The sequence below is a fragment of the Muntiacus reevesi genome, chromosome 17 (genome assembly GCF_963930625.1).
Source record: "Muntiacus reevesi chromosome 17, mMunRee1.1, whole genome shotgun sequence".
Lineage (NCBI taxonomy): Eukaryota > Metazoa > Chordata > Mammalia > Artiodactyla > Cervidae > Muntiacus > Muntiacus reevesi.
The window spans coordinates 39,772,686-39,799,977 of NC_089265.1; the positions used below are offsets into that span (position 1 = coordinate 39,772,686).

The following is a 27,292-nucleotide window of genomic DNA, read 5'->3' on the forward strand; positions in this document are numbered from 1 at the left end:
ATCTGAAGACAAGAACACAGCCTGAAGAAAGGACCTCCAAAGTAACTGTGCTGTTGACTTCTCTGTAATGACAACACAGCTCCTGCTCCACAGGTTAATGTGAATAAAATAAAGTAAATACCCGTGTTTCTCATAGAAGTTTGGAAAATGAGAGTCCTGGTGAACCCAAAAGGTTTTAGTGATAATTTCACATTCATATATTCTATCTTTGACTTCAGCAATGTCCTCCAATTAGCAACTTTAAGGCCAGAATCTTCAACCTATGTCAAATAAACCCCCTTTCACCAATGTGCCTTAATTTTGATTCAATACAATAAAGAATAATTACAGGCTTCAATACATGCTGAAGTCAAGATGGAAAAAGAACTCTACAACTTTTATTTGGAGGGGGAGGTAACATTTATTCAAGTGTACAAGGCTGAAAGAGCCCAAAGCCAGGATTTAAACCCTAACTTAGACAGACATGGGTGTGAATCCTGGCTGTGCTTCCTGGGTTTCTTTACATATAAAATGCTCCAAGGATTACCTAAAATGAGGTATGCAAAGTGCCTCATAGTATCTGAGAGAGTTGTTGTTTAGTAAAAGTTAGTTTTTCTACCTTTTAAATGAAAAATTAGTGTTCATCTGTATCACTCTAAGATCACTGATTTCTGAAAATTAAAAAAATAAAAGTCTGCCCAAATTAATGGCCATGTTTAAATGACAGGCATGGAAAAAAAAGTCTAGTCAGTCTAGTTAACCACATCAGGTGGAAGTGAATCTACCTATGGCAGATATAGAAATATCTGCAGAAACATATGGCCCAGAGTGAGGAATTTGGGATAAATTAGACCAGAGGAAATGGAGAGGGTCTGTGTTTTGTTGCCCAAGTTTCAGTTCACATGCACTGTGAACTGTTAGGTATGCATGTAACTTACTTTTATTCTGGGGTTCCATTTTTAGCTACTGTTCATAAAAGTGTGTGTATGTGAGTGTGTGTGTGACAGAGACAGAAACACATGGATGTCCCAGCATCCTTTCTCATGGTATACTAGCATTTCTGGAAACTAGATTTCCTTGGATTCTTAGCATAAACACTGTGCCAATGAGGGTGAACAGCTGAGATGCCACAGAAGTGTTTATCCTGGAAGATAAAATCTAGGGAACTCTCCATCCACCTATACCCAGGTTACTGTATCTCACTGAAGATTTAGGCAGCAGCGACGAGGGTGATGTAAACATCCAGGCAGACTAAGCATCCTGGGAGGAGGGGAATCGCACATCCTTCCCTAGATACTGAGCCTAGCTCAGTGCCCATGGCGTAACAGTCCTTCAATAAATGTTTGTGGAACAGACACTGAATCACCACAGCGAGAGGAAAACTGCGGGTTTCTCCTGGGAATAAGAATTCTCCCTATGATTTGGAAAGAAATATGGGATATAAAAATATACAAGGTATATAAGAGTATCCCCCGAAGACTATTATACTATGTGCTGGTCACCTGTAACCCTTTTCAGGGTCAGAAAATTTCCAAGGGAACTTGACTTTAATGTCATCACCTAGAAAGAATGGCTGGTGGGTACATGCAGTGGTCAAGGCTGGTGGCCACCCAAAGGTTTGGAATCACTGCTTTGATTCTTGAAGTCAGGGATCCCCAGCTGTGTGAGGGGGTCTGTCTCTGAATCTCCCAGAAGCTTGTGTATAGAGAAGTCCAGACAGGTGGGAAGACCCTATAAAATCAAGGGTGAGGTGCAGGGGATGACAAGCAGACATGGCTGTTTTTAAAAAGCTCCCTCGTAATTCTAATGCATCTGAACTCCACCTCCTGACAAAAACAACTTCTGTAAGCCTTTTCCATCCACCCTTCACAACAACCTGGTGAGATGGTATGATTCTGCTTATTTGTAGTCCATGAGACCTGCACAGGAAGGAGTCCAGGTTAAGCTGACGCAGAATTCACCGTCCTATGTGAGAGCTGCAGTTCTCCTCTTTACTACTGTGAATCCACATTTGTTCCAATATGAATCTAATCCTCAAAAATATCACTCTGCATGTGTGCGAAGTCACTTCATTCATTTCCAACTCTTTGCAACTCTATGGACTGTAGCCCACCAGGCTCCTCTGTCTATGGGTTTCTCCAGGCAAGAATACTTGAGTAGGTTACCATGCCCTCCTCCAGGGAATTTTCCCGACCCAGGGATCGAACCTGCGTGTCTTAGGTCTCCTGCACTGACAGGCAGGTTCTTTACCACTAGCACCACCTGGGAAGTCTGAATATTGCTCTACTGAGTATTTTATAGGCAGGTATACTGCCTACCTCCCAGACGCAACTGCCACAAGGGATCTATTCTATTTGTTTTTTTAGTAGTTGCTCATAGAATATTTCTATGCATTTTAAAAAATTGAAGTAGAGTTGATTTTAAATGTTTTAGGTGTACAGAATAGAATATTTTTGATGATGATTTTTAAATAAAACACACAGAATAAAAACAAATATACAAATTATTTGACCTTGGGGACATTATTTACAGCTTTCTAGGACTCATTTTTACCAGGTGGCTCAGACAGTAAAGAATCCACCTGCCATTGCAGACCCAGGTTCGATCCCTGGGTCAGGAAGACTCCCTGGAGAAGGGAATGGCTACCCACTCGAGTATTCTTGCATGGAGAATTCCAAGGACAGAGGAGCCTGGTGGGTTACAGTCCATGGGGTCACAAAGAGTTGGACACAACTGAGCAACTAACACTTTCATTTTCAAATATACTTTGCTCAGTGGCAATCCCAGGAGATGGGGGATGGAGGGGCTTAAAATGAAGTGGAAACTTGAGTTTTTGTCCTGCAACCTGAACTCTTCAAAGACACACCAAAGGCATGTGTAAGACATCTCATATCTATGTTTCAAGGGATATAAGAAAGCAGACCATAAGAATGTACTGGACTGTTTTCCCTTTGGAGACATGGTCCACTTATTTAGGAATGTGCTCTGCCCCATAAATGCACATGAGGGAACCGATAGCCTCTCCAGTCTTCTCCAGGAGGGAGACTAGGGCACCAAAGGCAGAGAGATGCATACCTGATGAGGATTCCAGTCGCTGTCGAAGATGACCACAGTATCAGCGGCCTGGAGATTCAAGCCCAGGCCTCCAGCTCTTGTACTCAGCAAGAAAATGAAATACTGGGACCCAGGTTCATTGAATTTCTTTAGCAAAGCAGCACGATCTTCAGACTTGGTGGTGCCTGAGGGGATGAGAAAAATAAATTTGGCAATTAACTCCTGTCTGAAAATGGCACAGAGATAGACAAAAGGGCCTGCTTCCTTGAGAAATAGACTCAGACTCCTCTTAGTATTGGTGAGGAAACCCCTAAGGTTTTTGCACTTTTGAAAGGAAAATTGAACATCTTGCAATTAGGAAAAAGAAAAAGAGAGATAGTAAGAGACTTTTCTCTAATCAAGAAGGAATGCTTTATCTACTCCTCATTGTTCCAAAATGTTGAAAAGAGTTTAAATATTCTGATAGGGAATCTGTGAAACTTACAAATCTTGTAACATTCTCACGCTAACCTAAAACTTGGTGAAAACATTTTTTGGTTTTATTTTCATGCTTGAAAACACCAAATAACTTAAAAAATACACACACACACATGCCTAAAAGGATTATTATAATGGCTTAAAGCTACTTTGCTAGTCGACTTTAGAGTGGGGACTTGTTTATGCTCAAGAGAATGGAAACAAAAGGAAATTGATTTCTACTGTATTTTGCCATTCAGATGGCTACTAAGCATGATCTGGCTAGTAAAAACATAAAATGTGAATGGAATATTTTTATACTCGTTAGCAAGACTTGAAACCAAAATAATTTTTTAAAAAAAGGAATCTCTGGGTCAGTTCTCATGCTGACATTCTGAACTGTTCAGTTCAAAGGATATAAACTAAATACAAACAAAGCTGCAGGTAATACACTCGGCAATGGATTGCCCCATGATGTCTGGTGAGACTCCAAAATAGTGAATAAGCAGAAAGTATGAAACCCCAGAATACAGTGTTCACTTCTGGGCATGAAGAACATATTCTGGGTTTTCATACTCTCTACTTATTTAGTATTTTGGAGTTTCACCAGACATCATGGGGTAAGCCATCGCCAGGTGTATTACCTGCTGCTTTGTTTGGTTTTAGACCGAAATGCACTACTTGGGAGCAATCTAAAAAATCAATAGAATGATCTCAGTTCATTTCCAAGGCAAATCATTCACCAACATCACAGTAATCCAAGTCTACACCCCAACCACTGATGCCAAAGAAGCTGAAGTTGACTGGTTCTGTGAAGACCTACAAGACCTTCTAGAACTAATACCAAAAAAAAAAAAAAAAAGATGTCCTTTTCATCATAGAGGAATGGAATGCAAAAGTAGGAAGTCAAGAGATACCCAGAATAACAGCCAACTTTGGCCTTGGAGTACAAAATGAAGCAGGCAAAAGCTAACAGAGTTTTATCAAGAGAATACGCTGGTCATAGCAAACACTCTTTTCCAACAATATAAGAGATGATTGTACACATGAACATAACCAGATGGTCAATACCAAAATCAGATTGTGTTTTTTGCAGCTGAAGATGGAGAAATTCTATACAGTCAGCAAAAACAAGACCTGGAGCTGACTGTGGCTCAGATCATAAGTGCCTTATTACAAAATTCAGACTTAAATTGAAGAAAGGAAAGCCACTAGGCCATCCAGGTATGACCTAAATCAAATCCCTTATGATTATACAGTGGAAGTGACAAGTAGATTCAAAAAGATTAGATCTGATAGACAGTGCCTGAAGAACTATGGATGGAGGTTCATAACATTGTACAGGAGGTGGTGACCAAAACCACACCCAAGAAAAACAAATGTAAGAAGGCAAAGTGGTTGAGGAAGCTTTACAAATAGCTAAGGAAACAAAAGACATGAAAGGCAAGGAAGAAAGGGAGAGTAGTCACTCAACTGAATGCAGAGTTCCAGAGAATAGCAAAGAGAGATAAGAAGGCCTTCTTAAGTGAACAATGCAAAGAAATAGAGAAAAACAATAGACTAGGAAAGACTAGAGATCTCTTCAAGAAAACTGGAGATATCAAGGCAACATTTCGTGCAAGGATGAGCACGATTAAGGACAGAAATGGTTAAGAGCTTAACAGAAGCAGAAGAGATTAAGAAGAGGTGACAAGAATACACACAAGAACTATACAAAAAAAGTCTTAATGACTGGGATAACCACCATGGTGTGGTCACTCCCCTAGAGCCAGACATTCTGGAGTGTTAAGTCAAGTGGGCCTTAGGAGGCATTACTACCAGCAAAGCTAGTGGAGGTGATGGAATTCCAGTCGAGGTATTTCAAATGCTAAAAGGTGACACTGTCAAAGTGCTGCACTCAATGTGTCAGCAAATTTGGAAAAGTCAGCAGTGGCCACAGGACTGGAAAAGGTCAGTTTTCATTCCAATCCAAAGAAAGGCAACGCCAAAGGATGTTTAAACTACGATACAACCGCACTCATTTCACATGCTAGCAAGGTTATGCTGAAAATCCTTCACGCTAGGCATCAGCAGTATGTGAACCAGGAACTTCCATATGTACCAGTTGGGTTTAGAAAAGGCACAGGAACCAGAGATCAAATTGCCAACATTCGTTGGATCATGGAGAAAGTAAGGGAGTTCCAGAAAAACATCTACTCCTACTTCTTTGACTATGCTAAAGCCTTGTGTGGATCACAACAAACTATGGAGAATTCTTAAAGAGCTGAGAATACCAGACCTCCTTACCTGTTTCCTGAGAAACTTGTATGTGGGCCAAGAAGCAACAGCTAGAACCAGACATTGAACAATGGACTGGTTCAAAATTGGAAAAGGAGTAAGACAAGGCTGTATATTGTCACCCTGCTTATTTAACTTCTGTGCAGAGTACATCATGTGAAATGCTGGGCTAGATGAATCACAAGCTGGAATCAAGATTGCTGGTAGAAATATCAGTAACCTCAGATATGTGGATGATACTACTCTAATGCCAGAAAGTGAAGAGGAACTAAAAAGCCTCTTGATGAAGGTGAAAAGGAGAGTGAAAAAGTTGGCATGAAACTCAACAGTCAAAAAATCTGATCATGGCATCCAGCCCCAACACTTCAAGGCAAAGGGGAAAAAGTAGACGCAGTGACAGATTTTATTTTCTTGGGCTCCAAAATCACTGTGGACGGTAACTGCAGCCATAAAAACAAAAGACGCTTGCTCCCTAGAAGGAAAGCTATGACAAATGCAGACAGAGTCTTAAAAAGCAGAGACATCACTTTGCCAACAAAGGTGCCTATAGTCAAAGCTATGGTTTTTCCAGTAGTCACATACGGATGTGAGAATTGGACCATAACAAAGGCTGAGTGCCGAAGAACTGATGCTTTCAAATTGTGGTGTTGGAGAAAACTCTTGAGAGTCCCTGTATAGCAAGGAGATAAAACCAGTCAATCCTAAAGGGAATCAACCCTGAATATTCACTTGAAGGACTAATGCTAAAACTCCAATACTTTGGCCACTTGATGTGAAGAGCCAGCTCTTGGAAAAGACCATGATGTTGGGAAAGATCAGGGCAGGGGAAAGGGGTGACAGAGGATGAGATGGCTGGGTGGCATCACTGACTCAATGGACATGAATTTGAGCTAACTCCAGGAGACAGTTGAGGATAGAGGAGCCTGGCGTGCTACAGTCCATGGGGTTTCAAAGAATTGGACACAACTTAGTTACTGAACAACAACAGCACAAAGGTCCACAGATTTGCATTCCAAATCAGTCCCTTACTCACAAAGTGTTTGTAATGTATTCACCTGGCCATTTCATGAACTGCACTGGGGAAAAGGAAAAAAAAAAAATCCCTACAATATTCTATCTGAATATATTTTACCAGAAAAACGTAGCTGCAGGGTTTTGAAAAAGGCCTTAGGCTGTTGGGAAACAAGTATGCATATTACTTGATAGTCCCTAACTGCCTGCTATACAAATATTATTTCTACATGGTGTTCTTTTTTTAAGGATGAAAATATACCAGCAATTTATTTCAGAGGATTAAAACATTTAAGTGACTCCAGCTAATGGAACTGAGTTATGTGGAGGTTCAAGTTCCCAAACATGGGGGGATCTGTCTTTCACATCAATAAAAATGGTTAAGTACTCTCCTGTGTCGGGGAAGGGGATGTAGTTTCTGAACATAGCAAACAGAGATTGGAAACAAGGGCCTGTGGGTGTCCCCATTCAAAGGAGAAATGTTCTTTAGAGCTCATTTTACTTTCTAAATCAGATTTCCAGTTGAGCAACCTGGTCAAAGCCTTCAATGATGAACTGAAGGAATTTAGATATGCGCAGAAGGACACAAAATGTGTTTGGCTGAACAATGTTTCAAAAATGCGGTGTCCCTCTTTCTTTTATATGGTGTCCTTTCTTTTAGGTTCAGAATCAGCGTTCTGAGATCACAGTGAACTGTGTGCTCACAATGACAATGGAAGGCAAGTTCCATTCTATCATGAAACCTTTTTGCTACATCATCTGTCCAGATACAGTGATTTTTTTTAAAAAAATTCTTGGTTCACATTTCACCCTCTGTCACAAACAGGAGAAAAAGCCACAGAAACAAGCAAATAAAGAATTTTCCAATATGGGGAAAGAAGACATTCTCAGAGATAATGGTATAGTCAGCCCCTTGTAGCCTTGGGTTGCACATTCAGAGATTCAACCAAGAGTGGATCAAAAGTATTTGAAATTTTTAAAAAATACCATAAAGTTTCCCAAAGAATAATTTGAATTAGCTGAGCACCAGCAACGATTTACACAGCATTTATATTGTATTAGGTATAATAAGTAATCTAGAGATGAGTTAAATTATATGAAAGGACTTCCCTGGTGGTCCAGGGGTTAAGAATCCACCTGCCAATGTAGGAACACAGGTTCGATCCATGGTCTGGGAAGATTCCACATGTCTTGGGTTAACCAAGCTCGTGAGCCACAGCTACTGAATCTACATGCTGCAACTTCTCAGCCTGTGTGCCCTAGAGCCCGTGCTCTGCAACAAGAGAAGCCCCTACTCACTGCAATTAGAGAAAGCCTATGCAGAGCAACGAAGACCCAGTACAGCCAAGAATAAATAAAATAAGAAAAAATTTTTAAAAGGAATATGCTATAAAAATACATAAAGTATATGGGAGGATGTGCATAGGTGATACGTAAAGATTGTACCAGTTTATATCAGGGACTTGAGCATCTGCAGATGCTAGTATTTGTGGGGGTCCTGGAACCAATCCCTAACTTGATACTGAGGGATGAGGGACCAACTGTATACACAGCATGGAACCTCACTAATTAAAAGGCCAGGAAAAGATACAATTGAGTCACTTCTCATGCAAAGCTATGGCATTTCTTATGACAAGGTTCAGAATTTGCTGGATTACTATTTCCACTAGTCAAAGGTTCCCCAAGCCAAGATATTTGCTGATCATCAGCAATCTTTGGCATACTGCTCAAGGAGATTCAAACTACCGTGTCAGGGTTTATTTCCAGCCCAAGAAATGCTGCTTGTATATGGGCACAGGATTAAAAGTGTATCAAATCCAAGTTCTTTTAGACTTTGATGCAGAACATAACCAAGAATACAATTAATAATAAAGGCAATTGTGTTGAAAATTGCAAATTTTCCAAAAGGAACACACTGTCAGGCTTTTATGATTACTCATTTTAACTTAGTTTCAGCTGCTTTTGGAAAATGTTGTCTTCTGGGACTTAACTTTACTGCTTACTCTCATTCAAAAATCATTTCCAGTGAAAACAAAGACTATGATGGAATCGTAGTTAAATCTATTCATGCAACCATAATTTTTGCCAGAAAAAAAAATCTACTTATCTGTCATCAAATTTTTTTTCCCTGAGGTCAAAAATCTGGGACATCAAATTGAGCAATGAAAATCCAAAGTCATTTATCCATGTGTATGTTGATTGTTTGCCTGTGAATTCTCTCTAACTCTGAAACAAATGGCTGTTGCTTCTTTCAGCTATAAGTCCATGAAGCCTTCTGAATGCCATCTGTAACACTTAATGAACTTGCTTGTTTCTTTCCTCTAACCTACTCTTTGCTAGCAGGATCAGTGAGTGGCTCGTTCTCTTGAAATGGTCTGGTCATTTTCCAATTAATTAAAAACTGTTGAATAAGTTCAAAATCATTCTTAAAAATATTGTCTCTAGGAAAACAGCCTGCATTTTCAGAGACGGGATTCATCTTGCTGGATCTACGAAAACTGATTCTAAACTAATGTGCAATCAGAGATCAAAGTTACAGTTTGGTTTCACCATCTGCCTCATGTGTAAACTTCGGCAAGTTAACTCTAAATCTCTGTTTTCTCATCTGTTAAACGGGGATTGTGTTTATACCTTGTTTGCTGAGAAAATTAAATAAATAATGCACAGGAAGTGCTTTGCCTGGTATCCCACATGTACTGATAACAGGCATTCCATAAACATTAGCTTTTCTGACTATTATGACTGATAAAAATAAGGGCAGCAACCAACAGACGATTAAAGATACTCTCTCTTTAATTAGATTATTTTTGTTGTTATTGAGTTATAAGAGTTCTTTGTATATTTTAGGTACAAGTCTTTTATCAGATATGTGATTTGCAAGTATTTTCTGCAGTGCTTTGACTTATCTTGTCATTCTTTTAGAAGTTTCTTTCACAGAGCAGAAGTTTTTACCTTTAATAAAATCTAACCTATCAACTTTTTCTTCCAAAAAATAAAAAAATAAAAAAATAAAAAATAAAGATACTCTCTCAAGCTGGCAAGGACAATGAGAAAGATTTGTTTCAAGGAAGTCACTTCTTGCCAGTTTTCCAGACTCAGATATTCCAAGGCCACGGTCCTCAGGGAGCTGAGATTCCAGTCAAAAGGCCACAGAGCGGTAAACAATAGTTCTGCGGGACATCTGTGAGGGACTGTCTACTCAGGGAAAAGAGAGCTGGTGGCCTGGCATGGCCCTGAGCAGCAGCGAAGGCGGGCTTGCCTTAAAGAGGAAGAAAGCTTATGGAGGGCTCCCTCAGAGAGAGGGAGGAAGGGACAGGTTGAGCCCGAGGACAAGACACAAGGCAGACGTGCCTAAAGACAGACTGTGGCCGATTGAGCTGTGTCATGAATTCAGAATCAATGCTTACTTAACCATCCATCCGTTTTCAGTCACTTCAAGGAGAGGGAACGGTGTTGGTAGCTCAGTCATGTCCAACTCTTTGCGACCCCGTGGACTGTGGCCCACCAGACTCCTCTGTCCCTGGAATTCTCCAGGCAAGAGTGCTGCAGTGGGTTGCCATTCCCTTCTTTAGGGGATCTTCCTGACCCAGGGATTCAACCTGGTCTGCTGCCTTACAGGCAGATTCTTTACCATCTGAACCACCAGGGAAGTAAAGTTCTTTAAAAAATCAAGTTTGTCAGAGGGTATAATTAATTTAAGAGTTAACAATGCCCTCATAAGTATACCATATAGAGAATTCACTTAAAAATTCAAGTAAGAAAAAATACGGCAGGTCCAAGGTTGGCATATACCCAGTTCATACCAAGAGGGTAAGAAAATGTTGGGTTGAAAATAAAAACATCTTTTAATGGAACATAAACTTTAAATTTCCCACTTGACAATAACTTGAATGTTACATTAGATAAAAATTGGTACTAGAAACACCATGCAGGAATTCAACGCCATCCTGGCTGTAAACCAGCTCCTAATTCCCCACTCTTGGAAAATGTCACCCCCTGCCATAGTAAGAACATTTTGGTATCCCTAATCTCTGAAATACGAGGGCTGCCACCCACATTGTACAGCAATTTAGGAAGTATCTCTAAATTCATATTTTCTTCCATTCATATTTTTTGACTAATTTTTTGGACATGATGTTTAAATGTCACTCTCAAAATCAGGCAAATATTCTGCATAGTTCACAAAATCCAGCAAATAGTGAAGTCATGTCTCTTAAGGTAGCATGTATATACTTCTATTTAGAAAATGAGAGAAGTTTTAATGATAGATATAATCTTATGTGGATTATTACACTGTTACTGAAGAAGGGAGTCCTAACTTTTATCCCTTTAAAATATGCCTTCACAGTAAAACCTAAAGGTTTATCAAATTATTCTATATGGGGGGGGGTGTTGCATAGAGAATAGACAAGCTCAAAGGCAAGAAGAGTTTTTTAATTTTAGTCTAGTTTAACTGTGGTACTTACAAATGATTTTAAGTCACTTGCATTGGCTTGAATGTAGGAAAAACATCTGTGCAAAGATTTCAGCTTATTTTAGGCTGGAGGATATAAAAACTGTTATCTAGAGAAGCTGGACCTCACTCTGCTAATTCTTCAACAATTTTACCCCTGCTTTTGACTGAGGCTGGATCTGAGTTGCCGATGTCCCTGCACTCTGGAGGGGGTGTGGAGCCTGATTCCTTACACACTCACCATCAAGGCGCAGATAAAGGAAGTTCCGAAAAGCAAAGTAATCCTCCATGATGGTCATGAGGGACGTCATCTGGCAGAAAAGCAGCACGCGGTGGTTAGTCGCTCTCAATTTTGGCAGAATACGATCAAGTAGCTCAAACTTTCCCGAGGCCCGATACAGCTCAGCCCTGAACCCAAAAATGCAAAACAAGAAGACAGTATTACTGCTGTCTTCTCGAAGGATCCAGTAGAGCTTAGCTCTTCATGCAGTGCCTTGTGCAGAGCAAACGTTCAGGAAATAACTGCAGAATGAATGAATGGATGAGTACATAGCCACTCCAAAGCAGTGGAGGGTATTTCATGGAAAGATAGAATATATTTGTAGAAAACCCATAAAGACTACATTATATACTGTAGGTATGATGATTCTAGAAAGAAAAGGAAACCTTCTCATTCACTCTCTGTCTCAGCTCTCTTTCTTTCTCTGTCCCTCCTACACATACATACATGTATATTACGTCATTTCCTTAAATCTCTACTTATTAAATTCATAAAACAACTAACTTAGGGCATTGCAATTCACTGAAATACTTACTGAGCCCCTACTGTGTGCTAAGCACACTACTGAGAAAGTGCATAAGCAAAACAGGACCTCTGCTTTCCAAATGGGTAATTAACGACTTACGACTTACGGTAAGTACTAAAAAGAAACGCAGATACCTTCTTTACGTAAGAACAGTGTGTGGCAAACGCCAGCCCTGGGCTGCTGCCTGTTTTTGTAAATAAAGTTCTACTGGAGCGTGGCCAGGCTTGCTCATTTATATTTGCCTGTGGCTGCTTTCAAGCTACAATGGTAAAGTCAAGCTGGTGCAACTGAGACTTTTAGGACAGCAAAAGTGAAAATTTTGAGATCTGGCCCTTTGCAGAAAATAATTTGCCAGCTCCTGGTTTACAGCATCAAGGATGACCCCACTGAAGAAATAACAGTGTAGCCTAAAACCTGAAATAAAAGAGCAAAAGGCAGCCAGGTGAAGAAGGCAGACCTAGGAGTGGAGAGGAAGAGATTCCAGGAAGTGGAAAGAGTATGTGCAAAGGCCCTGCAGAGTAAAAGAGCCTGGGGAGTCTGAGAAATGGAAAAAAAATGGTGTGTGTGGCTTATGTGTAATTTGAGGAGTGGAGGGGGGACACTGGGAGATGACAGCAGAGATGAAGAGGGTGAGGGAGGTTTAGACAGATCCTACAGGGCTCTATTAGTTTTAGTTTTAGGTGAAATGGAAAGCCATTGATGGGTTTTAAACAGGGGGGCCATGAGAGCTGACATCTTTTTAAGAGATCACCATGTACACCGTGAAGAATGGATTGGGGAGGAGATGGACGCCTGGAAATTCACATAAAAAATAGAAATTCACATTAAAAAAATACGATGGCAGAGTGCTATCAGATAGAGAAGAACGTCAGTGAGCTAAAGTAGAGCTTTTTTCCTCTACAAGAAACCACCCTCCTCTTTTATCAACAGGGGTGTGTTACATTATTAAAACTTAGTTGGAGGGGGATACTGTTGGGAAAACTCGCCAGTGTATATGCATTCTAGTCTACAACACTGAAATGTAACACTGGCAGTGATTTTACGACACAGAGAACAGATAGATTTTTCAAGTGCAGGTCTTCTCAACGTTCATTCCCTGCTCTGAGAACTGTCCTTCAAACACCCGCTGAGGCCACGTTTTTAACTCACAGCCTGGCCACCCTGACGGCAGCAGCAGCGTACCCAGCCTCCGGAGAGAAGGAGAGCCTGGAGGGAATGGTTCTGCGTGCCTTCCAATTCCTGGTTCTTGGTCCACTGACACCGTCTGCCCTTGGGATCAAAGAATGACCCCTTTATTTTAGTAAGAAAATCTCCCTGGTGCCGAACAAGCAAAACAGAGGCTTTCTATTGATGCAAGGTACTTTATCGTTGTTGTCACAGGCATGTGTCTCTTCAAGGTCCAAATGAAAAACATTTCTTATACAGACCATGCTCCAGCCAATGACTGTAAGGTTGTACATGTTTATAGCAGATGGGACATCTTCCTCTCATGCACATTAATGTTAAATACTGACTTGAGATCTCATATGTTAAATTCTCTTTGAGCTCAAGCTACACTATTGGTTATAAGTAACAACCCTCTGAAGCTCTGACAATGTTTTTAGAACACTAGGACACTGTTAAGTCTATTAAAGGAGATCTATGTCCTCTGAATAGCCACTTGCTCAAGGCATGTAGTAATTTATGCCAGTAAAGTAAAACAGAATGCTGATACCGTTCTGGTTAACAACTTGTGTACCCTCTGCTGAAGAGAGGGCAGGCTGAGGAGGCTGGCAGTAATGTATGTGTGTGACAGGAAACACTAGGGAGAAAAGCTTAGGCAGGACCAACAAACCATTTTTTGGAAGAGAAAAAAAAAAATTAGGATTTACCCATTGATGACCCCATTTGAATAGCCCAGGTGTTCAGCAAAGGATTCCTTTAAAAGAGAGAGAAGAAAAAGGATTTTTAAAAACAGATCTGTAATTATTGACATAATAATTATTCTGTTAGTGAGGTCATCCTATTTCTAGAATGCAATTAAACAAAATAATAAGTAAGAAAATACTCCTTATGGAAAGAACCAAGAACTCAAAGCCTTTGAATTCAGACTATAGCTTTGCCAGAAATATATCCTGTGAGTGTTGGCAAGGTTCTAGACTCTCACACTGAGATGACAGGGTTAGTTCACTTATCAAATAGTGATTAAATGTTCACTGGCCCAGGGCTGTGGTAGGCAGGTACTGGGGATCCAGAAAAAAGGAAGTAAGGGAACTATCTACCCACCAAGGAGCTTAGAGTCTAGATAAGAGGAAGAACTTAATATAAGCAAATCAGGATTAATAAACACACATCAATATACTGTGGAAATGTTCAGCAGTAAAAGTCATGATGATGACACATGTACTAAGTATATAGATCTTAGTTTAGTGCAGTTGTAACATCCCTTCCACACTGCGCTATTCTGCATTATAAATAAGGCCCTAAATGTACACCACCCCTCAGGTAACTGGCATCTACTTTTAAAATACAGAACTTAACTACATATTTCCCTCCTCACTGATTCCGTGGAAGAAATAAATAGCTGTTCCCCATGTGATTTTCATATCCCTACTTGATGGAAGGGGAGGCCATCTGTGAGGAGGAGAGCACATCACACCTTCACTTATCTACCAGCTGTCTCCTTTTTCTGCTTCCCTTCCCTCCTGGATCACCAAAGCTTTCCTCCAAGGGAACCAGATCTTTCCCTCTGGGCTCCACTCCCAAACATGCTCATCATTTATGGTGGGCCCTGGCCCCTCCGGATGCTGCCCCGCTGGCAAAATGAACGCTGATGGATCACAGCCCAAAACCCTACCCTGACTCCAAGAATCAAGCCTTTCCTCCCTACAGGTGGCCAGTCTTGACTCGATTTTTTAGGTTCCATCTGTTTCCATCTGTATGTATCAGTGGATGGTTATACGGTCAGGTATCAGCAGCATTTTAAAAACTCTGTTTTCATTTCTCTGGTTTAAAGATAACCAGGGAGGCAGTGAGTCCAATCGGGAGACTGGGTTTCTACTATCAGGTAGTATGACCAAAGGACATGTAAGCAAACAAAATGAAGACAAAAGCAAAATGCACACACCATCTCTGTTTCACAAGTGTGACACCTTTGCCAGTCACTGTGGGTCTTGTTTCCAGGATTATTCTCCTGAAAGTTTTTCATGTTAAAAAAACTGCAAATCAAAATCTGTCTATGGACTGCTACTTAAAATGTAAACAGGCAGGGAAAGGAGGGCATGTTACTTAAGCTTAGCTTCTGTGATCCCCCTCCCCACTTCCCAGATGCTCCAAAGAGAAGCTTGAGGGTAGAAGGCACACCCCCATCCCCCCGTTCCTGACATGACCCAGTGTGTTTCAAAGGTGCATTTTGGTATGACAAATGAAGTAAGACTGACACTTAATTTTCGTAAGTCTGAAGTCCTCAAATCCTTATTCAATCCTGAATCTTCATTGTAAGGACTGATGTGAAGCTGAAGCTCCAAAATTTTGGCCACCTGATACAAAGAAGTGACTCATTGGGAAAGACCCTGATGCTGGGAAAGATTGAAGGCAGGAGGAGAAGGGGACGACAGAGGATGAATTAGTTGGATGGCATCACCGACTCAATGGACATGAGTTTGACCAAGCTCTGGGAGATGGTGAAGGACAGGGAAGCCTGGTGTTTTGCAGTCCATGGGATTTCAAAGAGTCTGATAGAACTGAACAACTGAACAACAACAAATCCTCTATATTTTTGCTGAATATCTAAAAATTGTTTTTAAGAAAATATAAGATGGTGGGTGACAGGTTAACCTGACATGATCCCAATCATTTTCACCATTAGACCCTTTTTCAGCTCCTCCAACCCGACATGGGTTTCCCTGGTGACTCAGTGGTAAAGAACCCACCTATAATGCAGGAACCACAGGAGACGTGGGTTCAATCGCCGGGTTGGGAAGATCCCCTGGGGGAGGGCATAGCAACCCACTCCAGTATTCTTGCCTGGAGAATCCCCATAGACAGAGGAGGCTGGTGGGCTACCATCCATAGGGTCACAGAGAGGCAGACACGATGAAGTGACTGAGCACGCATGCATGCAACCCAACAAGCAACCCCCACTAATACATTGATACCTTATGGCCTGTTTATCACATTACTGGTTTACCAGACACTTTGTATGTTCTTCAGTTTAAACATGTATCCTTCTGCCAGCCCTATCATCTATCACCATCTGATGAGAAGTCAAATACACTATAGCTTGGAGATGCTAAGTGACTTACACCAGGTTTTTGCGAGGTAAAAGTGGTCTGGGGTACGGACTCATCCCCACGCCATGGACTCTATGGTGTCTCTGTGAACTCTACTATGTGCTAAGTAGGCTTGTTGGTGGGACTGTGCCCTCCTCCCTCCCTACAGTGGTTGCCACTGTCATTTTACTTAAACCAAGGCCTTTTTACTCTATAAAAGGCCTGTCCCTAAAGCAACGGCGGTGTCAGGAGTTAATTCTAATTTCATCCTACAGCTGGGACAGGACTCCAGGATATGGACAGAGGTGCAATACATACTCTTGCCTAACAAGCGTGATTACCAAAAACAAGGAAGACAAAAAAAAAAAAAAAAGAAAAAGAGTCTTCAAAAAGTCAAGAACATGTCGGTCTCATTCCCAGGAATATGCTTCTGAAAGTTAGACTCCTAGAACCTTCTACTTATTTATTTGTTAATAAACCAGTGAAAATACGGAGCCTGCAGGGTCCTGCCCCACGCCTCCTGCTCCTCTGTAGTGGAAAGTAAGCGGCAGACTGGCAGTAACTGCCGCCAGGACCATACACATCCAAGGCGAACACTCAAAAGTGGAGGCTAAAATTTTGACTCCTTTTCCTTCCTGCTCAAGTCAATGGCTCCTCCTGGGGTGAAATTGTCAATTTAAGAAACTCATTCACATGTAGCGAACAGGGCAGAAAATGTCCTGTCCCCTGAAAATAGCTTCCTAGAGACCAGAGCATCAGGATAAAAAAAACCTGGATTTACACCATCATGAAAGAAGCCAGAAAGGAAAAATATAAATCTAAGAAACAGTCTAAAGTCAGTGATTTTCACAGAGCAAATACTTCAGGAACATCTTTCCCTTCAACGGATATATATCCATTCTTTTAGTATTTTTCCACAGCATCCTTCTGAGGAAGCTGGATGTATCTGTCATTGTCTTCCATATCAGAGCACCTACAATAATGAGGCAATTCACAGTACTTGCCTGAACCCACATAATGAGCCCTGGTTTACAGCATTTTCTCACCACTTCAAACTCCTGCCTATAAAATTCCAGATGCCCAAGTGTCTGGTGCCAATGAGAATCCATAACCAGAAACCTCATGTCCGTTAATTCTGTTTATCAAGCTACCAGACCCCGTAGTTTCAACTTCCACATATTTTAACTTTGTTTAACTTTTTTATTACAAAATTTTTTTTCAATGTAATATTAGTAGAAACTGAACAATTAGGATCAGGGTCACAGCGGAGAACGCAGACTTACCTCAATATGCTGAAACATATATGGGTGATTGCAGATCTTTCTCAACTGCATGATAGTGTTCATTAGTGTCTTAGCACCTCCTTTCCCCTAAGAACAAGCAGAGGAGAGCCAAAATATAAGTTAATTGATCAGCTATTTCCCATTGTTACACAGTAGGTTTCTATAGAAAAAGCAAAGAGCCCTAGGTCTTCTCGGTAACCTGCACTTCCTACTGTCCAAAGTTCCTGTGACTAAGTTGTTTCTGAATTAGATAGACCATCTTCCATGTGAGTTATCTGAGGGGAGGGAATTATGTTCAGTGGATGGCTTTGAGAAATGACTGTCCACCCTGTAGGATTCTGGGAAGACAGAAGCATGGCACAGATGCCCAGGGATGAAAGTGGCTTTTAAAACCTTCTAAAATGCTAGCCTACGCTTAGGCATATATATTGTGTGTGGCCTGACACAAACAGAACTAATTGCTTTGGTGATACGAACACCAAGATGGTGTTCATTTCTAACTGCTCCAATACAGTTTGCAGGTAAAAGACCAAGGGATTTCCTTCAGCAGCAACAATAATAGCTCCCAAAAAGGCCCTGTAATTTGCTTTGACAAATCGGCAGTCGTGGGGATATTTCCTGGGAGTGTCCAGTGGCACAGCCCTAAGAAGAAATACGACAGCACCTTGACTTGTATCACCTTCCACAACGTACCTTCTTATCTTTCTCTGAACCATCTGTGAGGAGGATCCCTTTGGCTTGCATGTGGCGATACAGAATCTTCTGCAGAGCTGACATGTCACACTTGATCACATACTCAACCTGGGGAAAGAAGAACAGTACATAGGTTAAGAGCAGGAGAGAGAAGGTGCCTGTTCTAAGAAAACGGTTGAGACATGGCTGCTGACGGCACTCCTGGAATCATGAGGGTACCTCTTTCTGCTTCTTAGATTCATGGAGGTGGGGGTGGGTGTGATGGAGGAGCCCACAGTCATCACTGCTCGAGGTACCATTATATGGAAGGGACTTGCAAAAGGTGATATGTCACTCAGGCCAGGGGGTCATGTTTCCTGAAATTTCTTGACTTGTTCCACGTTTAAGAGAGACAGACTGGCAAACTGTTCAAGTTCAAATATATTCAATACAGAGTGTATGTATATATATATACACACACAGCTTTCCTGGTGGCTCAGACGGTAAAGAGTCCACCTGCAACATGGGTGACCTGGTTTTGATCCCTGGGATGGGAAGATCCCCTGGAGAAGAAAATGGCAACCCACTCCTGTATCCTTGCCTGGAGAATTCTGTGGACAGACAAGCCTGGCAGGCTGCAGTCCGCGGGGGTGCAAAGAGTCAGACCCGACTGAGTGACTAACTTTCACTTTCACATATATATGCATTTCCTCTGCTTCCCAACTATACCCTGTTTCATACAAACAGAAGAGTTTTAGGAAAAACAGTACCCAGCCAATATCCTCTGACTTTTTTTTTTTTTTGGAAAATATATTTTTAAATGATACTGTGTGGCTGGCTTCCCTCAATTCTGATCCTAAAAGGAGATTCCTAAGCGCCTAGGTTGACTATAGGTAATTACCCTCTGCTTTTGAAGGATGAGAGGATACTGCCTAGTAAGGACAGTAGGCAAAGAAGAGGAGGGAATCCACAATTAAACGCAATTTATTGACCATCTTCTCTAGAGGCAAGGCCCTGTGTGCTTCCACTTGAAACCACGGAAAAATCCAGTTTTAAACTGTGAATGAGAATTCACATGCGGGTGTTTTCGCACACACCTGCAATAGTTCTCACACATTCCTCACGCACGCAGTCTGCCTTGATTATTTCTTATTATTATTTTTCTTTGTTAAAAAAAATCCCCAGAATACAAATGTGTAATTTTCATAATAAACATCAGACTAATGCCTAGAAATCTGCAGAATGTGATTAAAAGTAAATCAGCAAGCTGCCTAATGTTTAACAAACTGATTAAAAATGATCAGGTTATTTTCAGCTCTGAGGACCAGAGTGAGGAGGTCACAGATGAAGAGAAGTTGAATATTCATTCGACTGTTGCTTTAGAAGGGGTCTGTCAGGCCAGCTGGAACTGTAATTAATAGTATTTTGCCACTTGTTTTGATGCATTGAATCAGATTAGAGAAAGATGAGCTCTTTTGCAGAAAAGTAAAGAAAAACAAGTGACCTGCCATAAACTTACTTTAGTTTTTAATGATCTTCTTGGCCAGAGAAGAACATCTCCAAGTTTTAATAAATAAGGATGCACTTAATATGGGTTTTGTGTTTTACAGAACTGATCGTGGCATGTTTTCAAGTACTTTGACTTTTTCAAGCGCTGTTAACTCTCCATATAACTTGATCATGGTGAAGAAAAATATTAACTTCAGACTTTGGCAAGCATAATGATAAAAATGACACCGAGGGCTAATGTTATCGAGCTCTTTCTATGGACCAGGCCCCGTGCAAAGGTGCTTGGTGTGCCTTCTCCCATTTTACCACATAAGAGCTGTAGGACAGAGTTAAATTTAGTGGTGTTTGCATTTTACAGATAAGGAACTTAAGCATCAGAAATGTTAGGTGACTGGGTTGAAATGATGCAGCTATTCAATGATCCAGTTAGGATTGAACCAGACTGCACTCTCTTAAGCTCTACCCTAACCATAACCAAGAAGACTTTCAGGCTCCCTAGTTCTGCCGTAATGTTCATCTTCACCTGGGCCTCACTGCCACCCAGCTTGTGCACACCTTCCTGAAAGTACAAAGGACTGCTGAGGCAAGCTTTAAGTGCACTAGGAGATGGCAGATCCAAAGTGAGGGACTGGGACCCTCAACCTCCTTCTCATCAGTTAGCTGCTGCCAAGAGCTGGATGGGAGGGAGTGTGGGAACGAGGCATGCATGGTGATGCCATGCAGACAGGGAGGCCAGACAACCCCACAGGGGCCAAGTCAGCAGAGAAGTGAGCTCATCCCTAGGACCTGAGAGCTCCTGTAGAAAGGGGACCTCCCCTCAACCCTCCTTCCTCATACCACTAGGGGATCACAGACGCTGGTGTGACACACATCATCAAAATCACCATCCTAAGTTTCACACCTGTATTTTATGTTTGCTCCTCGTAACTTCCCCAACAAGTCCAAGCTATTCTGTCTTTGTATCTTCCTATAGTTTTAGCGCTGCCTTTCTAAATCTTACTCTTCCTGAGGGCTCTTAGTAAGGTCTTCCCTGATCACCACACCTATCAGTCAATCTTCCTTTTTATTTCTCACAAACAAGTGTTTATTAAGTTTTCTTGATGGCAATCCCTTACCAAGAATACATGTTAAAGTACCTCTTCTGAATACATGCCCATATATTTATTTATGAGTCATATGCATGAACTAATAATAATGCCTGAAAACACAAGTTAGTTTTAGGCCATGGGTCAATATTAGGCACTTGCTTTACATCTACATTTCAAGGGGCCAAGGTGATGACATCTGAGATTATAGCCAATTACACCCTGATCCACAGGGATTTCTCACTGACTGACTCTCCTTCTATGGCAAGGACCCTTCCTCTTTATGGGCTTCCCAGGTGATGTTAGTGGTAAAAGAACTTGCCTACCAATGCAGAAAACACAAGAGATGAGGGTTCGATCCCTAGGTGGGGAAGATCCCCTGGAGGAGGAAATGGCAACCCATTCCAGTATTCTTGCCTGAACAATCCCATGGACAGAGGAGCCTGGCAGACCACAATCCATAGGGTAGCAAAGAGTTGGACACAATTGAAGTGAGTTAGCGATTATGGAGTGAGTAGTGATCATTCTATAATGGGGCTGGTGAAAATTCACACTAGGAACAGGAAAGGTGGCAGGTCTGCACTTTTCCCATTGTCCACCTACCCTTACATTATTTCCCTTGTTTTCAACCTGTGATCCTGGGCAGAATCTTTTAAAATAAGTCTGTCATCCATCCTGAGGGTCAGGGGTGTTACAGTTTAGTTAAAATGAGATCATCCTCAAATTCTTTTATCTGGATATGGGGAAACCCACAATGTTCACAACAGGCAGAAAGCAAAAGAACCCAATGGTGAGGGTGGATGAATGACCGATGTCCCAGGTGGGGGTTCTCCCCCTCACGCTCCCCATCCCCAGTCTAGGCCAGTTACCTGATGGACTCTGTGACATAGGCACGAATACCACATGGGGACCAGTGTCTGTCTGCATGTTAAATAAAAAAACCGTAATTTTTTTTAATTTTTAGGAGAAAAATTAATATAAATAGAAGCTCTAAAATCTTCCTTCCACGCCCCAGTGGGCTACTAGTAAGCACCCCAGACGTATACACACATACATACACCCATGTGTGCTCTGGAGACCCCTGTCCTAAAGCACGTGAATGCCTGGACCCCTCACCCTGATGGGGTGGGTGATGCTGCCTTTCACCGTCATGTGACACCGCACGCCACGTCTCCAGCTTCTGCTAAAGCTCCGGCACCTCCCACCCCCGCCCGAGTGCTGTGCAGTATACAGAGCAAGGTGCCAGAGCCGGGCAGCAGGAGCCGGGCAGGCTGACGGGTGAGGCGAGGGAGGCCTCGGTAAGAACCACACCATCTCAAACGCTGCTGGGTCTGAGTCATCCCCAAAAACCCTGACGGCCCCCGATTAGAGCATGAGTTTGAAAGTTCCTCAAAAGGGGCTGATGCTGAAGGAAATAAAACCTATATATGACTCTGTAATAAGGGTGATTCTCCCAACAAGTTAGGCTTATGACAGCTACTGGAACGATTATTTTCAAAGGATATGTAAAACTGGGGTGCCAATCTCATGGATGTGACAATTACCTCCTAAGACTCATTATGTGGGTAAATGATCAAACTGGTCCATTCAAGGAGCTCAATCAGGTGGTTACAGTGGCCCAGGCCCTCCTCCTATATAACCCTGGAAAAGCTTTCAACCTTTATTCATAGTTTCTCCCTAAACTCTATTCCTCACGAATAATTTCCCTTCCAAAAGGATGTATTATTAGAACAGGAAAACCAGACTACTGTGTGTGATACATTATCACTTTGTGTATTGAGATTTCCAAACAATAATATCAAATTTATTAAAGTCCCAGGTTCTGAAATCTACGGCATGAAACCATAGAGAAGTTCCTTACAAAGTCATGTACACATCTACCATATGACCAAGCCCCTCCTACATATTTCCTAAAATGAAATGAAAACCTATGCTCAAACAAAAGCCTATACACAAATGTTCACAGCAGACAAGCATAACTATCAAAAGCTATAAACCACCCAAATGTCCTACAATTAAATTGATAAACAAACTCGGGTGCATCCATGTAACAGAATACTATCCATTAATAAAAATGAACCAGCTACTGATACATCCAACACCTTGGATGTCTCTCAAATTCATTATGCTGAATGAAAAACCAGATGCAGATGGTCTGAGGAGACATATTGTCTGATTCTATTCCTACAACATTCTGGAAAACACAAAGCTATGAGGATGGAGGATGAACCATCAGTTGTAAGAGGCTAAGGGCAAAGCAAAGTGACAGGACCAGGGAATTTTGGGTGGGTGGGGGGTATTGGGAGAGAATTGTTCTATATTTTGTTTGTGATGCAGTTAACATAACTAGGAGACCTGGGTTCGATCCCTGGGTTGGGAAGATTCCCTGGAGAAGGAAATGGCACCCCACTCCAGTACTCTTGCCTGGAAAATCCCATGGATGGAGGAGCCTGGTAGGCTACAGCCCATGGGGTCGCAAAGAGTTGGACATGACTGAGTGATTTCACTTTAACGTAACTGCATTTGTCAAAACTCAGATCTATATACCAAAGAAGAGTGTATTTTATTATATTTAAATTAAAAAATAAAATGGAAATCTACTTCCATAATTGATTCTTTTTCATGGAAACATTTGAGCGTTGCTTAAGATTTAGCCTTTTGCTGCCATCCACCACAACTCCTTTCCAGATTCTTTATACAGCCTGAGAAAGACATACATGTTTGTGGCCACAAGCAGACGGTGGCAGAAGAAAGCTCCTCACCCCCAAGGATAACACTTAGATGGCAGATTTCCCCAGATCAAAGTCCTAACAAGGCAGAAAGAACAAAGAGTGGACACTGGCCAAAACACATTAACAATAGCTACATACACATGCCAAGTGATTAGTTCATCACCTTCAAAGGGTGATGGTAAAATGCCAGGACCAGAGGACATCGAGAAACTTGAAGTGAACAGGAAAGCAGAACCAAAGTCAGTAACAGAAACAGCAGTGCAACAGAGAAAGTAAGGACTCTGGGAGCAGCAGCTGTCATCGGCTGAGCCTTAACGCGTGCCAGGCATTGTATTATGAGTACTGCATCCATTTAGTCCTCTTCTATAAAGCATGTATTATCTATTTTCTAGTTCACTGCTGAGAACACGGAGACCCACTGATTTAAGTAACATGCCCAAGTGCACACAGTTAGCAAGAGACAGAGAATGCAGTGGGGACCCAGGTCCCCTCTGACAGGCCAAGCCCATGATTTCCACTCCACCAAGTTACCTCCAAAAAAAGGTAGCTTATCCACAGATTATACAGACATACCTCGGATACAGCACAGGTCAGTTCCAGGCCAACACACACAGGGTGCAATAAGGCGAGTCATATGAATTTTTTGGTTTCCTAGTACATCATAAGTGATGTTTATACCACACTATAGTCTATTAAGTGTGCAATAGCACTATGCCTAAAAAAGCATTGTACATACCCTAATCAAAAACGCTTCATATTGTGGAAAATGCTATCCTCTAAGTCTTCAGTGAATCATACATAACCTTTTTGCAACAGTAACATCAAAGATCACTGATCACAGATTTCTGTAACAAATTTAACAATAATGAAAAAGCTTGAAATATTTCAAAAATTACCAAAACTTGTGACACAGGGACATGAGGTTAGCAAATACTGTTAGAAAAATGGTGCCAATAGACTTGCTTGAGGCAGGGTTGCCACAAACCTTCATTTTGTAAAAAATGCAATTTTGCAAAATGCAAACAAGGTATATATATGGGTGTTTAATACACCTCAAATATGAAAACTTGGGTATTAAAGAGTACAAGTGTACTTCATGCAGGAAACATGCTCTTCAAAATCTAATTTTTAACAAAAATAATTTATCTATACTCAGGAAGTTTTCTTGTGAAAAGAGCCATGAAATAAATGTTTTAGTGAAGTAAGGAATTCCTTTGTGATATAACCAATCATCCCATGATCCTTGTGCTACAAAAGTCTGTATTTTAATAAAATGGACTTAAAAGCAGGGCATACTTTCAACTTGCAATTTTTAAAAAATCTATCTATATTAGCCAGTCTCGGAAATCAGTAAATAAGATTAAGAAGTTTTATGGGATGAATAAATGAGTAAGTTCAGATAATTGTCTTTTATTGTATTTGTTGCTTCTAAAGAAACAAAAGGAAGAATGGAGAAAACTAAAATCGTTAACATTTCATCTCTGTAAGTTCTGGATCTCAGTAACACTAAAGGAAGCTACATGACCACTGTACCTATTCCCCAGCTTATTCAGTAACTAAGACCCACCTTGAACAGAAAGAGGGTTATCCAAAGATGTCAAGACCATAGGAAGTCAAAGAAATATTGACAGCATTCAATCCCCAAGATGCATTCACTAGCAAAATTAAATACTTAAATATTTGGGTTTTCACTACAGTAAGCGTGGTATAAGAACAGTGTTAATATTTAATTTTTTTCTGACTGCTAAAGATAGGGGATTAAGGGACAAAATTCTCTCTTAGTAATCAACTTTGTACAATATCGTGCCAGCTCCCACTTAAAAATGAATAGGATGAACCAATCTGTCCAAAAAACAGAGTCATTACACGGAAAAACACAATGATGCAAAACACACATTTTAGAATTGGCTCCTCTAAAGAGAAAACTTACATCAAACTAGCTCACGCAGCAAACAGTGCACAATGCCAAATAATCTATCTGTAAGAGAATGAAATGCAGAACTCCAGTGTTTGGAACTCCAGCGGTTCCAAAATATGATGAGAAACATATTAAACTAATACCCAAATCCAGTCCCAAAACGTGGTGCTAAGGGCTCAAAAAGGCATCCTAAAGCCCTGAAAAATCAGTGTCCAAAAACTAATCTGAAAAATATTTGCTTAAAATGTTCATAGAATCTTAATTAGATGGTGTATCTATAATAAGAACCCTATTTTTCACTTACTATCAGAACAGTGACATCCCAAGCATCTGACATTGAACACATTTCCGGCAAATGTGGCAAGCATTTACTAGGTCTTCTGATAAGGATACAAGCCCCAAACTCATAGCCTTACGTGGTTCAAAGCAGAACACTTTTATGACGCCTACAAGAGTGGACTCAACAAGGTTAGTAAAGTTTAAAAAGAAAATTCTAAAGTTAAAATAGAATGCCAATTCATGTACTACTAAGTTAATGTAAGTTAAAGCTAAAATGTAATGACAGTGATTTGGTAATTTTCAAAAATCTGTCCCCAAACTTTTGGAAACCAAGATGAAATGTTCAAATTTCCATTCTCTCTCTACACTAAACTCTCCAGCTTCTCTCTAACAACTACAACAAAAAAGTCCTTTAAGATATTTTCCAGTTACCTGGAACTAAAATACAAGCCTGCTATTTCAGAAACACCATTTCAGGGGCAGGTTAATTCGAATATATTGGCAGGGGGAAGAAACCACAACTTTTGAATTTGCAACATACCTTTTCTGGAAGCTGAGATTCAACTTCTTTCTTCAGTCTCCTCAGTAAGAAGGGTCTCAACACCTTATGCAGACGCCTAATGATCAATATAGTTTCTTCTTCATTTAAGTCCACCTGCAAGAGAACCTTAGATGAACTTGATCCTTTTTTTTTTTTAAGGTTCTTTCATGTAATAACTCTTTATACTATATTTATTATTGGTTTCAATACATGTCTGAAATTTTATATGCATTAAGGCCAGGTACATACCCATTATATACACCTCAGAATTCTGTTCCCACCTGCCTACCAGGTGGTTACAGAACAGCCTCTAAATAGATGTCTTTGTCTGAATGCTGACTTCTACGGAAAAGATCCAGAGCCACCAGTTTCAGACTGGGAGTGTTAACAGCTTAGAATTGGATGGGATATGATTGTGATAAAGGCTGATTGAAGACTGAGGTTGAACATGAGTAAAAGGGTAATAGTTAATGTGTTCTTACTTAAAATTGAGGGCTTCCCTGGTAGCTCAGCTAGTAAAGAATCTGCCTGCAATGCAGGAGACTCGGCTTTGATTTCTGGATCGGGAAGATCCCCTGGAGGAGGGCATGGCTACCCACTCCAGTATTGTTGCCTGAAGAATCCTCATGGACACAGGAGCCTGACGGGCTACAGTCCATGGGGTCTCACAGAGTTGGACACCACTGAGCGACTAAGCAGAGCACTTAAAATTGAAGCGGTAAGTTGTCTCAGATGCAGAAACATACCAGTGGTACAGAGCTTGAACATGGAAAGAACGAGAATGAACACAGTTTATGCTGGTGGGTTGCTAAGCCCCTCTACCTGATTCCTCTGCTCTGCTGTGATTGTGTTCAAGTTCAGTCCTATTTGTAAATCCTCTGCTTTCTCTTTCACCTTCCTCCACTAACCTCTAGGGGGCAGAGCTGATTGACACTACCTTCTTCAAATGGGCAAGCCAATGAACTCCCAACAAAAGTCAAGGGTACT

The 27,292-nt window shown here is 41.1% G+C and overlaps 1 protein-coding gene across 5 annotated transcripts in view; it reads right to left on the bottom strand.

Moving 5' to 3' along the window:
• SMARCA2 (SWI/SNF related, matrix associated, actin dependent regulator of chromatin, subfamily a, member 2) overlaps positions 1 to 27,292 on the bottom strand; it is a 175,759-nt gene that overhangs the window by 75,820 nt on the left and 72,647 nt on the right. For all 5 annotated transcript variants that reach the window (XM_065908450.1, XM_065908451.1, XM_065908452.1 and 2 more), the window contains exons 19-24: positions 26,306 to 26,419; positions 18,263 to 18,370; positions 17,570 to 17,656; positions 13,908 to 13,954; positions 11,472 to 11,638; positions 3,055 to 3,218 (exon numbers count right to left, since the gene is read on the bottom strand). In XM_065908450.1, the coding sequence (XP_065764522.1) occupies positions 3,055 to 3,218; positions 11,472 to 11,638; positions 13,908 to 13,954; positions 17,570 to 17,656; positions 18,263 to 18,370; positions 26,306 to 26,419 (687 nt within the window). The remainder of the gene's footprint in view (positions 1 to 3,054; positions 3,219 to 11,471; positions 11,639 to 13,907; positions 13,955 to 17,569; positions 17,657 to 18,262; positions 18,371 to 26,305; positions 26,420 to 27,292) is intronic.